This window comes from Condylostylus longicornis, unplaced genomic scaffold (assembly GCF_029603195.1).
Source record: "Condylostylus longicornis isolate FDR11 unplaced genomic scaffold, ASM2960319v2 ptg000013l, whole genome shotgun sequence".
Classification (NCBI taxonomy): Eukaryota; Metazoa; Arthropoda; class Insecta; order Diptera; family Dolichopodidae; genus Condylostylus; species Condylostylus longicornis.
This window is the reverse complement of record NW_026577982.1, coordinates 12,541,601-12,554,296: the sequence shown is the minus strand read 5'-3', so window position 1 is coordinate 12,554,296 and position 12,696 is coordinate 12,541,601. Positions and strand designations below refer to the sequence as shown.

Here is a 12,696-nt window from a genome sequence, read left to right as displayed (position 1 = left end):
AATTGCTAGTTGTGTAGAAAATAGAATAGTCCAATTTCTCAAAAAAAAAAAAAAAAACAAAAATATTTGCGAATATTTTTCATGCGGACGCTTTTAAAAGCGAAAACCCCCAGGAACGTTAACAATAATTTACATTTTCACTATGTTTGTCTGTCCCTGTTTTCATTTTTTAATTAAAAAATAAAAATTCATAAATTAATTTTTTTTTATAAATCTACTTACCAAAATAATATTTATGAAACAAATGCATTAAACATTTAGAACTGTTAAAAATTTTTACAGTATAACAATTGCTTATAATAATGTAAAAATTGTATAACACTTAATATTAAAAATTTGTTTCGTTAAGATCTGTAAAAAGTATTTCTTTTGATTTAATATTTTCCATTCCTGTTATTTAAAGGACTACAATAAGTAATGGGCAATTTTATTTTTTTTAAAAAGGATTAGACATAACCATAAAATAACATTTTTTTTAACATTTATTTTAACATTTACTCATAAAATGTAAAAATTTTTAATTTTTGAAGATATTACAGTTCTCACAAATTTTTTAATTATTATTATATTTTTTTGTTATACTGGAAGTTTTAATCAGCGTTCCCACTTGGATACAATTGTATCCATTTGGATACATTTTTGCTTTAAATTTGAGCTTGGATACAAAGATACTCAAATCTGCTAAAATGCCGAAATTGGCTACATTTTAAAATTTTACTGAAATATGGATACATTTTTTTTCAAACACTAAATAAGTATAACAAGACAGTTAAAATGCTGCTAATATTAAATCGCGAAGTTGCTTTATCATCAATAAATGTTATTTGCTGGCTATTCTAAGAAGGTTTCCGAATTTTTTACAAGAAAGTTAAAAAGATACTTTATTAACTGCCTCTTCCTGTATTCAAATTTAGAAAATTCATACAAGAACGTACCAAAAATATTTTAGTGTTAGCTAGATGTAATAGAAAATGCATTGGATGTACATATTTTTTAAAATTTGTCCGTTTTCATGGTCAATCATCTTTACCGCATAGTTCAACAACTACAGAAGGCATATATACATATTTTTTTTCTGACCTTAACTTTCACATTTAAAATATAATAGAAGTTGTATGTGATTTCTTAAAGAATTTAGTAAAAATAACAAAACTCATATTGTGAAATAAAGCAAATTAATATTAATTATGGGTTAATTTGTACAAAATAAGACGACTTATTATAATAATGCTATTTTACGAGGTTGGATACATTTTGGATACATTTTTTTCTCGAAATTGGATACATTTTGTTTTTTCCGAGTGGGAACACTGGTTTTAATATTACATAACATAAAATTCAACAGTTTTACAAAAAAATATAATAATATTACTGTTATAGCATTTATATGTAAAAAATATACCTTGCAAAATACAAGTCCTTTTTTGGAAAGAGAAAAACAAGTAACAAGTGAAAAACTTTCCATTCCAATATAAAGAACACCAAATCTATACAACACAGCATCTAAAATATTTAACAGTTATAACAGTATTATTATAAAATAATAACATTTTTAGGAAAATTTTTACTAAAAATGGCTTAGTAAAAATTTTTTACATATAATATGAAAAATAACAGGAGACATAGGAATAAAATTTGAATAAGTGTAGAAATTTTTCTTTAGGAGGCTTGTTAGGTAAAGTAAATTTTTGTAAAATTCAGTTTGTTCGGTGAAATGAAAGAGAATAGTTATGACTATTTAAAATGATCGCATATTAACAAAAAAATTTTTTTTTACAAAAATCAAAATAAAAGAAACAAGAAAAAGAAAATAATAAAAATATTGCGAGTAGTGATTTTTTTTTATAGGATTAAAAATTTTTTCATTTTCTAAAAAAAATAAAAGTTAAAATTTTTTTTTTGGATTTCTAAATGTTTTACATATGTATGTATGGGTATATGTACATATTGTATACAATTATAGCATAAGTACCTAGAAAATATTTTGCGGTACTGTTACAATACTTACTATCGTATTACAAACTCTTAAGTAAATTCGAAAAACAAAACAAAATTTTTAATGTTATTCGGAAATTTTTTGTGTTTTTTTTTTGTTTTTATTTTTTAATACTAAATATAAATAAAATATAAAATACGTGTGTGTATGAAAATGTATGTATGTTTTATAATATATTTAAGAAAATAAATGTGATATTTTAGAATTTTAATTTACTTACATGAACATAAATGAACATACACATGCACCTATTATAAAATTCTATTTTAAATTACTTTAACATTATCATAATAAAAATTATTAAAAGAGAATAAATTTTGAGAGAAGAGAAAAATTTTTAGTACTAAATTTTAATAAGCTTCAAACTCAATTTAATATTAAAAAATTAAATTTGTGGCTTGAATATGACGAGTATTTAAGATACTCCCCACACTTTGCAGATTGTAAAAATTGAGAACCTTGTAAAAATTAAAATTTAATTTTAATAATAATTGAGATTTAAATTGAATAATTTTAATTAAATTATATATTAAGATTTAATTTTAATAATAATTTCATTAATTAAAGAATTTAAGTGGAAAAATTTAAATTTTTAATTTGCAAACTACTTACATACAAGCAAGACAATGAGGGCTAAAAAAAAATAAAATTTTAACAATAGGATTTTCCTGTTTTTGCATTACTCGTAACAGGATAAATATTGCATGTGTTTACCATGTTATTCTGTAAAATTTTAAAGTTAATATAAAAATTTAAATAAATATTTGTGTGTTTCATTGCTAATATTAAAATTTAATGTAATAAAATGAAATATAATTAAATTTAATTTAAAATAGTATAAGAATATATTTAATAGAATAAATTGAAGCCTATAAAACAAATATTTTAATAAATTATAATAATGCAACTTATATACACAAGTATACATACATAAGTTAATATTTTTGAAGATTTTAACTCTCAAGAAATATTTTTCTAATTTAAAGTTGTCCCATATATACGTTCGGACGTAAATAGTAATGCGTCTTGGTGAATGTTTTAGTTACAAATAAATGGAATAAAATTTTAACATTACATTAATTTAATATTAAATTAATTAAAGTACCATATTGCAAATTTTATTGAAATGTTCAAGCTTAATATTGTATGATATGCTGTAGAACAAAAGGATATTAAAGGAAAATAGATATAAATTTTAATTTTAATTTATTTGCACATTATAATTTTTATAAGGCAAAAAGAAATATTTATAAAAGCATTTTTAATTTAATTCCAATATAATTTAAATTTTTCATTGCAAGTCTTAAACCAGCGAATGCAGTTGTGGTTTTTTAAATTAATTGCCGAAATTTTGAATTAAATTCATACAAATGTATTAAGGACGTGATCTTGTATTTTGATATTTTACTCGCCAAGTAAGAAGAAGGTGAATAACTATGATCTATAAGATATTTGTTCAATGCAATTTTCGAGTGAGATGAATTTTCCAATATTGTGTGTGTATCTTGTTTTTTTTCTAAATTGTATGCAAAAACTTAGTCATTATTTATTCACATTATAGTTTTTGAAGGTGATATATGGGTTCAGTCGATAGTTTGAGAAAAATTTAATAAAAAATCCAATTTGAAAAAATATGCAATCTTATTGGAAAAAATGAAAAGAAGTGAGATGAAAATTGGTGAGAAGAAAAATCGCAGACACACGATTAGGTCAAGTCTTTATATACAATTTTTTTTAAAATTTGTACTCAACAACCTTTATAAAGTTGCAAGAAGAGTTCAAATTTTTTGCAATTTTGTAATGCAATTTTTATGGTATTTAGAGTCAACAGATTTTATTCTAGTGTTATATAGATTTGAAACTGTTATATAGATTTTCAAAATTTTAAAATGCATAAAATTTTATATGTAACACAAAATGTAATTTAATAACAATTCACATTCATTTATATGTATGTATGTATATGCGTATAACCAAGTATAACAGAAAAATTTTCTTGTATATTTCATTTTTCTTAATTAGTTTAAAAAGAATTTTTTTTTTAAATTTTATAATGAGAATCTTCTTCTATTTTTTTTAATTTGCATTATTGATTCAGAAGTGTAAGAATTAAATGCAAATTAATTAGAATTTCAAATTTTAATTAAATTATTTTTTTGTAAATTAGAATAAAAATATTTTGTCTTTGTTTCTATAAAATTAATTTCTTTTTAGAATAAAATTATAATTACTGAGATTTTTAAGAAAATTTAAAAATTTACTTAAAAAGTGCATTCCATTTTAAAACTACGACACGCTGGACACCGCCTTGTTAACTCCTTAAATGATTCGTGAAAGTGTAACTTGAATCTGTAAAGAATCAAGTGAAAGGTGCTAATTGTTTTATGCATAAAGGGCAAGGGAAAAAAAGACTTAATAAAGCGAGATTTTTTTTCACCAACAATTGTCCATAGCAATTAACTAAATTGATAAAATTCCTAATTTCATTTTTCGGGAAATTTTTTATTTCTATTGGAAAAATTATGGCTGCTGTATATAATTTTGTACTAACTACTAGAGACAAGTGACTAATGTACCGTAGAATATCCTACTATAATTAAGTGTTGAAAACTTATTTAAGACAACAAATTATAAGCGGTTTAGACATAAAATTTTTAATTTGACTAAGTTGTAAAGGTCTTTTAGTAAACCTTTTAACTGCATTTTTAAATTATCACAGTATTACTAAATCTGTGACATATCTATGTCATAAAGTAACTATTATTAGTCGTCTTCCCAATTACATTTACTTACCCTATCAAAAAAAATTTTTATTAATCTTCTGTACAAAATTTCTTTATCTTTTTATTCAATTAGATTGCAACGATTGCAAATTAAATCTTATAGTGTAAATGCAGTACAATAAAATTGTTTTGAATTAATTAAATATTAAAGACTAACGTTATTCGAAAAATTAAGCACACTGTCATTATTGACTGAAATTTTCAACTTGTCCAAAGAATTTTATTTTTTGTTCACTTTGTTATTTCTAATGTAGTCTATACCCATTTGATTAGTTGTGATTCTTTTATATTACGAATCAGTGTACATGCGACTTTAATATACCCAATAAAATAATTGTTAAATAATCTGGAAATTTCAAATATTCGAAAAATCGAAAAAGAAGTAAAAAAAACTATTTTGATAACGATTTCAAATCATTTTCAGAATTTTATATTGATTTTTGATTTTTGAAATTAAATAGACGTAGACGAGAAAGTTAAATTTTTTTTTAAATATTTTATTTTTATTATGTGAATAGTTCGTTAAATAAAATAGTGTTTTAAATATATATGGGATGGGATTTTATTGAAATAATGAACACTGAGTGAATTTGGAAATTGTAAAAATATAAATGGAAAAAAATTAGATTTGACCATTAAGTGTTGTGTTGTGTGATTTCTAGATAAAAATTTATTAAGCACAAGTATTTAATATACACGCAATTTTATGGAAACATTAGATTTTGGAATACACTATAACAATATTTTATTTACCATATTAAATATGCTGATTAATTCAGTTGAAATTGGAATAGACAGGAGTACAAAAATTAGGTAGACAGACTTCTCACTTTGTAAAAATATGTGATTTATTTACGTTCCATTAACATGAAGAATATGATTTTACTAACTTGACATGTAAATTCTAGTGTGAACACAATACCTCTCTTATTACATTTGATGCGAACGATAATAATTAAATAAATAAAATCTCAAAATTATGCAAGATAATTTACTCTTAATTCACGTAAAACATAAAATAAAATTATCAAATATCATTGTACTTATGTACTTTATATGCAAATGTGTAGGTATATGTTCGGTACCTTAAAAATATACTTAAAGAATAATAACGAAGGGGCTTTATTTAAATAATTTATATGTAGGTAATGTTATTATATATGGTTTGAAATCTAAGATATAAATATAGTATTTACTATGTGTTGAATATTTGAGAAAATTTCCAAATAATTTTCTCATAGTTTAATTTTATTACAATTTAATCTCAACCTACATATGCATATGTATGCATATATTGTATGTATATTACAAATATATGTAAATTGAAATAAAAAAATAAATTATTCAAAATGAATTAAATTTAGTTTGTACTCAACTATTTTACATAATATTATTAAATAGATATAAATAATCTTATATATATGTATGTATGATATGTATAAGAATTTACATTTATGTAATTCATATATTATATATACACAAATACTAAGTATAACAAATAAGTGAAAACAGTGTTGTTCACACAGTAATAAAATTTAAATTTTAAGAAAATTTTCAAAAATAAAAAATTACATAAATTTTCTTAAATTTATCTTTAATTTAATTATGATGATAATGTTGTATAACACTTAAATAATATAATTCATTCTATATGTATAATATTTTTCCAGAATTTCGTTACATAAATAAAAAATAAAAATAAGGGAAAAAATTACTTACATGATATTAACAAGCAAGTCACTAAACTTTTCAACTAATTGTAAATTAAATAAAATGTTTACTTACATAACAAGTTCCATATTAGAAACGTTCAATAGAAAAAAAAAAACAAAATTATTATAAAATTTCCAAATGAATAATTTCATCTATAAATTTAATATATAAAAATTAAAAATTATTATATCCTTTAACATAAAACACTCGCGTATACATACATAAAAAATAATTTTAATTTAATTGTGATAAAATGTATTGCCATTTATATAAATGTATTCAAAGATAATATTATAAGGAAATCAACATAAATAAATTGGATAAATATCAGATTCAATTTACTGATCATATATTCAAAACGCTGGTGTTTTTTACATATACATATTATATAGAGAAACAACTTTAAATATAATTATATAGTGTGATTTAAATAATGATAACTCGATTATTACCTACCGATGAAAACCCCAATTTATGTTCTGTAATTTGGGGAGCAAATGTTAGTAAAGAAGTTCAAGTAACTTCAGCACCATCTGTTAGTCATCATTATCAAGAAGTTAACAATGTACATCAAGATGCAAATCAAGTAAGTATATATATATATATATATATATGTATAAAGCATGTATATACTCTGTTGAATATTATATTGGTTGTCGTACAAGTTTTACGGAATCGAAATTAAATAGCCTTAAATTAATTTTAATAATTCAATTATTTATGCAATCATTCTCTTCATAACTACGAAGAGGATGGATCTTATGGGAAAATAATTATATGTTGTTGCACATACAGGGTGTTTTATATAAGGTAGCAAATAATTTCGGCGATTCTTTGATCAATTTGCAGCCAAAAATTATATGGGCGGGAGGGTGGGGGGGGGAGAAAGGTACCGAATAAATGCTTACAACTTCGGAACCATGCGGCAAGAGTAACCAGCGGTAACTGGTTTCAAAGACAATATTGTAGGACCTATTTCGCATGTTTTTTTAAAAAGACATTTGGCACGTTTTACAGGCAAAACTATGAGAGATAGAGGAAAATGTTATATGGATTGACTTTTTATAAACGAGTTTAAGATAAGGACACATTAATTGCTTTATAAATAAAAATCTCGGCTAAATGTAAAGAATTTTCGTAAAAAATCAATGTGCATATATCCGTGTTCTACTGTATACCAAAATATTTCAGAAAACTCTAAAAAGTCTACAAACTCTTCCCTGAGAGGACAGTAGGAGAAATAAAAAGATCATATTTTGAATAATTTGACAGATTTGGTTCTGAATAATTATAGGTGTGTTCAATAATGTGCTCTCATAATCTGCTAATTTCTTTTTCAAACACATTACAAATTCATACAAAAAATGCAAATTACCGAAGTACCGTTAAAACTAAATTACTGAAAAACTATATATCAATATATAATATATAGTACGATTTTCTAATTTTTATATAATTCTTATTCTTCACTTCCATCAATTTATTGCACACCGTGTTGAACAAATATTACTAAAAGTTAGAACTACCATCATAAATACAACTAGTGCTAGAAGTGACATCTGTTTGATAAAGAGACATAATATTCTGATTCAAAAACAAATTGTCAAATCGTTGACTGATTGAATCTGTCCGGCATTTATAGCTTTAGAGCTGCTTAAAGTTTAATTATTTTGAATTTTTAGAATTTTTCAAGTTTAATTTAATCGTAAACATGTATCTGGATTTTATTAATGTGAACTACGTATTGTTTTGGCTGCGTTTGATCTCGTCATTATCCAAAAAAAAGATTGGATAGGTGACTTTGTAATTTTACCTAAAAACATAAATTTCATGTGAAATGTCTATTTTTTAATTCAATTTGTATACCATATACATATCTATGTACATGTGTTTTCTTAAGCTTTTCACATAATTTATATCTTTCTTTTTTTATAGCAAAGGGAAGATCCAAGAACGGAAGCGCTACGTGAATTTTCTTATGGCATCATACTTCCAATTATCTGTGCATTGGGTATAATTGGAAATGTTTTAAATCTTATTGTTTTAACTAGGAGAAATATGAGAGGAACAGCATATATTTATATGAGAGGTAATTTTAATGAATTCAAATTAGTTTTTCTTATTAAAATACTAGAATAAATTGAAATCCAGTGTAAATTGTCCTTAAAATCAATGGAATTCGAATCAAGTCTCATAAAATGTACTTACAATTTTATTTCAGTATATGTATAATTAAAGCAATATTTTGATTTGAATTGAATCCGAAATTATTTTAATGTAAAGTAAAGTGTTTAAGCTGTTAGAAAACATTCCAAAAAATCTTATTGAAATTTACTTGGAACAAAAAAGGAAATATGTATGTAATTATTCTGGCATCTTTTTAAGTTTGAAAAAAAAAGTGATTACAATTTTTATTCAAAAATTCAAAAAGGACTTTCATATTTAAAAGTTTTTCTAAAAAGCTTTTTCATATTCAGCTGGATTGATTGAGGCGAAAATCATAATTCAAAAAAAAAATTTTTGTTCTTTCGTCTCTTCTTATTCTTTTTATCCCTTTTTTGTTTTACTTTTTATTTGTATAAAGGTTATTCGGCTGCTGCATTATTAGCAATTATCTTTGCAATTCCATTTGGTATTCGTATGTTAGTTCATAGAGATAAAGGTAGATGGCAAGATTTTGGTCCAGCATTTTATTCAGCCCATTTAGAACTATTTCTGGGCAATGGCTGTTTAGGTAAAATATTTTTTATTTTTTTTTTATTTTTATTAAAATCATGAAAAAAGCTTCTACTTAAAAAAATTTACGATTGATTTTAGGAGTCGGAGTAATGATGCTTTTAGTACTAACAATAGAACGTTATGTTTCTGTTTGTCATCCAGGATATCATAGGCCAGTGATGGGACCACCAAGGTAAAATAATGAACATTTAATCATAACGGTTTTTAATGGTTCATTCACTGAATTCTTCTATAAATTTTTTTATTTTCATAGTACATACAAATAAACTCTTATTATTTTCAATGGTTAGAGTTTGTGTTAGATTTTGTAAACTTTTTTTTCATTTTCCCATAAATAGCAAATAATGTAGTTTGAATGTTTAACAAAATTATTGGCATAAAATTTTTTGGAAAAATTGCAAAGCTGCGCAATGTTGGTATAATGCAAAATCACCTTTAGTTCATAAAATGACACAAAACATAGAAAGATTTCTGGATCTAGGTTTTGAGGAAATTAGAGAAACTAAAGAAACTAACAAAGATTGGGACTTAGAGGGTTCTGCAAATGGTACTTTTATTTTTGTAAAACATGGTTTGGAATGGCGGACTTAAATGGTTTTTGCAATATACCGATGAAATATTGGATAAATTGTAAAAAATGAAAATATTTTTTATTATAAATAACTGCTGTTACTATTATTTTTGCAAAATTTTTATCCCCAGTTTCATTTTACTTAATTTTCATTTTAATAGTTTTTTTTCCTCTCGTTTAAATTTTTTTAATTTATGTAAACTTCTTTTGTATATTTATTCTATTTTTTTTTCACAGACTAACTGTTATACTAATTCCACTAGCAACTTTTATAGTATATCTACCAAGTGTTTTTCGTGGAGAAATATTAAAATGTGCTTTTGAACCTGAAGGTGTATACATTTATTATAGGCGAGATAATGAAGAATTTTTAGGAACTTTATTTTATGCTGTAAGATTTTTTCATTTTGTGTATTATAATAATTTAAATTAAATATTTATATATTTAAGAATTACAAAAGAATGAAATATATACAGAAATTTCCAATAAATGGTATATAAATTTCAATAAGCTTTACGACAACTTGCTGCTATTATTCTAAGATTAACCTAAATGTGATTCTTAATAATTAGTAGCCTCAATTATTAGTAATATTATAGTAAAACGACACATCGGACATCCTTGTTAGCATTCCAAATGAAAATATTAATCTTTATCGGGAACAGTACAAAAGTTTTATAAATTATAAAAATCTTATCTTTAATTTCGAATTTATTTAGAAATTCTTAACTTAGTTATCATTAATTCAGTTTGGAAACTGATGAAGAAAAGTTGTAAAATTTATAATACGTTGTAGCTATAATGTTTTTAAATTGTTAGAAAATTCAAGTTTTACAACCCCAAGGAGAAATTTATAGAATGTTTACTACAATGACTATTTAAGGTTTCACTCTGAAATAAACATTTGCCTATTTTAATTAAATACAGCATATTAATTGAAAAATAATATTTTCTCCAAGATATTAACCGGGAATTAATACTTAGGTCTTGTATTCCAAGTATTTTACTATAAGAAGATTTGTAAATCCCAATTATTTTATTTTACCATATTACTATAAAATTCTTTAAATATTTGTAAATTTTAAAAATTATATTAATATGTAAATAAATAGTTACTTAATTACTTTCCTTATTTAATAATATAAAAATTTTATTTCTATATACACATTTATAATACGTCAACAAATTTGTGTTTTTAAAGGTGTACAAAGTTACGCTTGAAATTATTTTCAAATTAATACCAACCGTCCTAATTGCTGGCTTAAATTTAAAAATAATGATTGTATATCGAAGAACATGTGAGAAAAGACGACGAATGACTTTGTCACGAGTATCATCTGTTAAAGATGGTGATCCTGTAAAATTTGCAGAAGAACGACGATTAGTTTTGCTGCTAGGTATATTTCTACAAAATCTAAACTATTAAAAATAACAATTTTAATTTTTTTTTTAATACATACAGGTAGCACTTCAATTCTTTTTTTAGTATGTGTATCACCTATGGCTATTTTACATATGACGCTATCACAAGAAAATTTATCCAGTTTTTCTTTTCAGGTATTTGAATATAGAAATATAAATAACTTCTTAATACTATAATCAATAATATTTTCAAAAGGTTTTTCGAGCTATGGCAAATTTAATGGAATTAACAAATTATTCAATAACATTCTATATTTACTGCTTATTTAGTGAAGATTTCCGCAATACTCTAATTAGAACTTTCAAATGGCCATGGTTTTCCGGTATGCTTTATCATAGAACAGATGAAGTAAGTTTTATCATAATTTGTAATTTAATTTAATTAAGTTTTCATTTAATTATTTTGTATATTTTTGAATATGTATATAGATGCATTTAAAATCAAATAATCCATTAATTAAAATGGATAAATTATCTATAAAAAATCATATACAAAATACAACGACTTCTGGTTTATGTACAGTTGTTGGTAGATCAAGTAGTATCTGATATAAGGAATGTATAACACAAACGGCTGTATGAGAAAGGGAGCTAAATCAAGTAGTTGTTAAGCAAAGATAATGCACAACGTATACAGTTAGCAGTTTAGATTTAATTAAAAAAAAATGGGAAAACACATAATGTATACATAATGTGTGTATGTACATAATTCTGTAAAGCAATTTTAGTTTGAAAAATTGAAGGTTATATAATAATGCATAATATATATGTAATTATATAAAAAAAATTGATGTATATAAAATGTATGTATGTGATTATTAAAATTTAAAATATAATGTTTAATTTTGTAAAAAATTTAAGGTTGTGTAGAAAATTGAAAATAATAAAAAAAAGAGATAAGATTAAAGATTGAATTCAATTGTTAGAGATTTTTTCTATATAGTAGCCTTATTAATAAAATTATGTATAATAATATGTACATAATGTATGTATAATAACTTAAGCAAAAAGGTAAGTTATTTTTGTATTATTTGAATTCGTAAATATTATTATATATATTTTTTGCTTTAATCTTTTTCGAACATGTAATTTTTGCACACTTTGTTTGTTATTGAGCGCATAATTAGAACTGAATTATCGAAAATTCGGACCAAAAGACAGTCGTGTGTTTAACACCAATCACAACTATGTATTTTGTAGCAAAGAAAAATGTGATAATGGAATATAGTAAATTGCAAGCTTTGCACCTAAACCGATTTATATGTATAACTATATTCATGTCATCTCCTTCACTTCCTAGCGAATGTATTAAGAAGTTGTGATATACATATATGAAATAATTTTCCCAACGAATTAAACATTATAATATGCCTTTGGCATATATAGACCCTATGTCTACATATTCTTTATTATAGGATTATATGTCAACACCTTGTTGTTTGTAGCCAATTTAGGCCTTCGGCCTAGGAAC

General features: G+C 23.4%; 1 protein-coding gene across 1 annotated transcript; it reads left to right on the top strand.

The window, feature by feature from the left end:
* Positions 1–6,833: 6,833 nt before the first annotated feature.
* LOC129605534 (probable G-protein coupled receptor B0563.6) lies at positions 6,834–11,970 on the top strand. The gene is made up of 9 exons (XM_055515353.1): positions 6,834–7,078; positions 8,428–8,581; positions 9,077–9,226; positions 9,310–9,403; positions 10,040–10,193; positions 11,005–11,200; positions 11,266–11,360; positions 11,422–11,574; positions 11,655–11,970. Exons 1-9 carry the CDS (start codon positions 6,926–6,928, stop codon positions 11,772–11,774), a joined length of 1,269 nt encoding a protein of 422 aa, XP_055371328.1. The 5' UTR covers positions 6,834–6,925; the 3' UTR covers positions 11,775–11,970.
* The last annotated feature ends 726 nt before the right edge of the window (positions 11,971–12,696 follow it).